This window comes from Solanum lycopersicum, chromosome 9 (assembly GCF_036512215.1).
Source record: "Solanum lycopersicum chromosome 9, SLM_r2.1".
NCBI lineage: Eukaryota > Viridiplantae > Streptophyta > Magnoliopsida > Solanales > Solanaceae > Solanum > Solanum lycopersicum.
In genome coordinates, this window is record NC_090808.1 from 67,690,017 (window position 1) to 67,691,904 (window position 1,888).

The 1,888-nt window shown below is 32.8% G+C and overlaps 1 protein-coding gene across 1 annotated transcript; it reads right to left on the reverse strand.

Annotated features, from left to right (window-relative positions):
• Positions 1-1,888, reverse strand: LOC101267061 (membrane protein PM19L). The gene is made up of 3 exons (XM_004247732.5): positions 1,674-1,888; positions 535-712; positions 1-444 (listed from the first exon to the last, which is right to left on the reverse strand). Exons 1-3 carry the CDS (start codon positions 1,801-1,803, stop codon positions 180-182), a joined length of 573 nt encoding a protein of 190 aa, XP_004247780.1. The 5' UTR covers positions 1,804-1,888; the 3' UTR covers positions 1-179.

The window sequence follows — 1,888 nt, forward strand, 5'->3', positions numbered from 1 at the left end:
TACGTAGAATTTTTAACCCCCCTCCAGAATAGGGTCAAATATTTCGTTTTGCAAAGGTTACAAAATTACTTCAAATTAGAGAAACCAAAAACTAACAGCACACCATAGTGTTCCAACATTAAAAAGCAATAGAACAACATTTGAACATAGTCAAGACAACATATCTACTTGAAACAACACTAAACCCTAGCTCCGGTGTAACCGGTCCCCTTCTCCGGGATCCCGGACCCGGGAACTCCACCGTGCGGTGGAACTCCACCGTGCGGTGCACCAACGCCATATTCGTTGTCCCTATAGCCCGGACCGTAGGTGCTATTGAACAATCCAGAATGAAGCATAAGAACGTAGAGTAGTTCAGTAATTCCAAGAACTATTATGAAACCTTCAAGAACTCTCAGCCTCCATCCTCTCCATCCTCCTATGTTTATCTCCTTACATGCCAACCTAACAAAAAGAATATATCCGTATTATATTTTCATGAGCTAATTTTACTCGTCAAACAACACAATGCCATGTGTACACTAGGTTAATTACCCGAAAGCAAGTGCAGTAACAGCCCACGCGACTAAAGCAGATGAACCCGCAGCAGCAAGACTATCATTTCTCCATGCCCTTAGGTGATTCGCGCCTAATAGCTTCGATATTATGCCCAACACTGATGCTAATATCGCGAATGTTAGGAAGAACATCGTCGCTCCATTTCCTCCAAAACCTAAAAATAAACGTTACAGAATTTCAAGTAAAATAAACATGTTATAAGGTCACATTACATTTTTGATCTAGACATAAAGTCGCGGAGCTAGATAGGGCCCAGGGGTAAACAAACCCAATTACTTTTTCTTAAAATACATAAAAGTTGAATATATATATATATATATATATATATATATATATATATATATATATATATATATTAACTTGTGAGCTCCTAACAAAACTGATTAACAAAACTGATTAGTGACTTAGTGGCTTAGGACCATTGAACCCTAAATCCCTAAAAGAACCGTTCATGATCTTGATTTCGCCTTGATAAACATATCCTAAAGTGTGATTAGGACAAAAAGATTGATCAAATCTACACTAAATTTATAAATGTGTAATTAAATGTATAATTTTACGAGATTAAGAGTCAAATAGGGATAGCTTAATTATGTTGATTATATTGTCCTATTGTATAACGTTACTTATTCATTCAATTGATAAAAGATCATAAAAATTATCAATCAATATACAAGTTACAGCCTCTACACACGTACTACCAGAAAAATATGAATTACATGAAAATTTTTATCTACAAAATATAATTTTCCTACAAATTATAATACTAATCTCCAAAAAAATTCACATGTAATTCACATTTTTAATAACAAAATTTAGCAAACAAACAGATCTTTGTAACAAATCGCAATAACACTCGAATTATGACAAATTTCATGTGTCGCGAACCTTATATTAGCTACAAAAATTCACAAGCAACGACATAAATTAACGATAAATTTCAAATTTCACATTTCATGCGTCTCGACAAATCTATGTTATCTTATATTAGCTACATAAGATAAATTCGCAAGCAACGACACAAATTAACAACAAATTTCAAATTTCACATGTCGCTATAAACATGTTAAACTACAAAAAAATTAACGATAAAATTCATTGAAAATAAGACTTACTAGGATGATTAGTTTGTCCATTGATAAACCTGTTAAGACACCAACTAGCAAAACCTAAAACAATAAGATACATTAATAAGTTCAAAAACAACAATGGTCCTGCTAAACTTCTTCCCACAGCCCTTGCCATTTCTTTTATCTTTTAATAATATTAATAATTAAAACTTTGATCTAATTTTTTTTTTCCACTTCTTTGTTTATCGATTTTCCAAGTT

Excerpts from the sequence above, each read along its gene's own strand:
- LOC101267061 (XM_004247732.5), bottom strand. The coding sequence starts at position 1,803 with ATGGCAAGGGCTGTGGGAAGAAGTTTAGCAGGACCATTGTTGTTTTTG. Across the intron at positions 713-1,673 it reads TGGACAAACTAATCATCCTA|GTTTTGGAGGAAATGGAGCG; the intron begins GTAAGTCTTATT and ends GTTTATTTTTAG. Across the intron at positions 445-534 it reads GTTACTGCACTTGCTTTCGG|GTTGGCATGTAAGGAGATAA; the intron begins GTAATTAACCTA and ends TCTTTTTGTTAG.